Raw genomic sequence first — 2,036 nt, 5'->3', positions numbered from 1 at the left:
CCCCCCCCCCATCATTGTGGCAAGTACCGGAGGACGTGGGGCAACTGGCCCCCGTCGCTGGCCCGTGGGGGGCCAGTAGTTGCCCCCCGAGGCCTCCCCATGGGTTCCCCCTCCCCAGGGCCTTGGAGGCCGCCATCTTGACTAGGCCTCAATTTTATTTTATCCACTTTTGGTGGCCCAAAATCCTCGTTCACTGGCCCAAAAGCCACCCCCCTGACACGTGGCACGTGCAGGAGGACGTGGGGCAACTGGCCACCCAGCCCCCATCACTGGCCAATGTGGGGGGGGTCCAGTAGTTGCCCTCCAAGGCCTCCCCCTTCCCCAGGCCCCTGGTGGCAGCCATCTTGACTAGGCCTCAATTTTATTTAATCCACTTTTGGTGGCCCAAACTCCTCATTTGATGGCCCATTTTTTTCCCCCCCACACCCCAAAACAGGTGCGGCAAGTGCAGGAGGACGCGGGGCGACTGGCCAAGGCCTACGCCGGGGAGAAGGCGGCCGAGATCCGTCGGCAGGAGCAGGCCGTCAGCCAGGCCTGGGCCCAGCTGCGGGGCAGCAGCCATGGCCGCCGCCGCCTCCTCCTCGACACCGTCGACAAGTTCCGCTTCTTGAAGGCGGTCAGGGACCTCCTGCTCTGGATGGACGGCGTCCGCCTGCAGATCGAGGGCCAGGAGAGGCCGCGGTGAGGGGACGCGGCCCCGCTGTCACCCCCCTGGCCCCGTGGGGGGCCATGTCCCCCCCTGTCACCCTCCATCCCCATCATCATCATCCCATGGGGGCCATCTCCATCGTCCCACAAGGTCCATGTCCCCTCCTGTCCCCTCATGTCCCCATTTCCATCATCCCACAAGGTCCATGTCCCCTCCTGTCCCCATCTCCATCGTCCCATGAGGTCCATGTCCCCCCCTGTCCCCTCCTTCCCCATCATCATCATCCCATGGGGGCCATCTCCATCACCCCAGGAGGTCCATGACACCTGTGTCCCCTCCTGTACCCATCTCCATCATCCCATGAGGTCCCTGTCTCCTCCTGTCCCCTCCTGTTCTCCATCATCATCATCCCATGAGGTCCATGTCCCCCCCATCACCTCCTTTCCCCATCTCCATCATCGCATGAGGTCCATGTCCCCCCTGTCACCTCCGTCCCCATCATCATCATCCTATGGGGGCCATCTCCATCGTCCCACAAGGTCCATGTCCCCTCCTGTCCCCACCTTCATCACCCCACGAGGTCCATGTCCCCTCTGTCCCCACCTCCATCACCCCACGATCTCCACACCCCCTTCCATGTGTCCAGGAGGATCTCAGGGGTTGGTGGTGGTGGCGTTGTGTCCCCCCACCCCTTGGTGACAGTGTCCTCCCCCGTGTGTCCCCCAACCTCCTCAGGGATGTGTCCTCGGCCGACCTGGTCATCAAGAACCACCAGAGCATCAAGGCGGAGGTGGATGCCCGGGCCGACAGCTTCCAGGCCTGCGTGGCCATGGGCAACGCGCTGCTGGACAAGGGCCACTACGCGGCCGACAAGGTGGGTGGCACCTGTCCCCTTGTCCCCCTGTCCCCCTGTCCCTGTGTCCCCCTGTCCCCATGTTCCTGTCTCCATCCCTGTGTCTCCATCCCCATGTTCCTGTCTCCATCCCCACGTTCCCATCTCCATGTCCCTTTGTCCCCTTGTCCCTCTGTCCTCCTGTCCCCATGTTCATGTCCCCATGTCCCCATGTCCCCATCCCTGTGTCTTCATCCCCATGTTCCTGTCTCCATCACCATGTTCCCATCTCTGTGTCCCCTTGTCCCTCTGTCCCCATGTTCCTCTCTCCATCCCCGTGTTTCCATCTCTGTGTCCCTGTGTCCCCATCCCCATGTCCCCCTGTCCCCCATCTCTGTCCCCCCATCCCCATGTCCCCATCTCTGTCCCTGTGTCCCCCTGTCCTCATGCCCCCATATCCCAGTGTCTCCATGTCCTGATGTCCCGATATCTCTGTTTACCAGTGTCCCCATGTCCTGATGTCCTGGTGTCCCCATGTCCCGGTGTCCCCGGGTC

The 2,036-nt window shown here is 62.7% G+C and overlaps 1 protein-coding gene across 1 annotated transcript in view; it reads left to right on the top strand.

The window, feature by feature from the left end:
• The window catches only part of LOC106899080 (spectrin beta chain, non-erythrocytic 2-like), a 39,227-nt gene that overhangs the window by 35,624 nt on the left and 1,567 nt on the right, over positions 1-2,036 (top strand). Inside the window, exons 25-26 of the mRNA XM_014960746.1 lie at positions 437-681; positions 1,385-1,523. Of these exons, the coding sequence (XP_014816232.1) occupies positions 437-681; positions 1,385-1,523 (384 nt within the window). The remainder of the gene's footprint in view (positions 1-436; positions 682-1,384; positions 1,524-2,036) is intronic.

This window comes from Calidris pugnax, unplaced genomic scaffold (assembly GCF_001431845.1).
Source record: "Calidris pugnax isolate Ruff unplaced genomic scaffold, ASM143184v1 scaffold608, whole genome shotgun sequence".
Lineage (NCBI taxonomy): Eukaryota > Metazoa > Chordata > Aves > Charadriiformes > Scolopacidae > Calidris > Calidris pugnax.
This window is presented reverse-complemented; position numbering and strand designations above follow the sequence as displayed.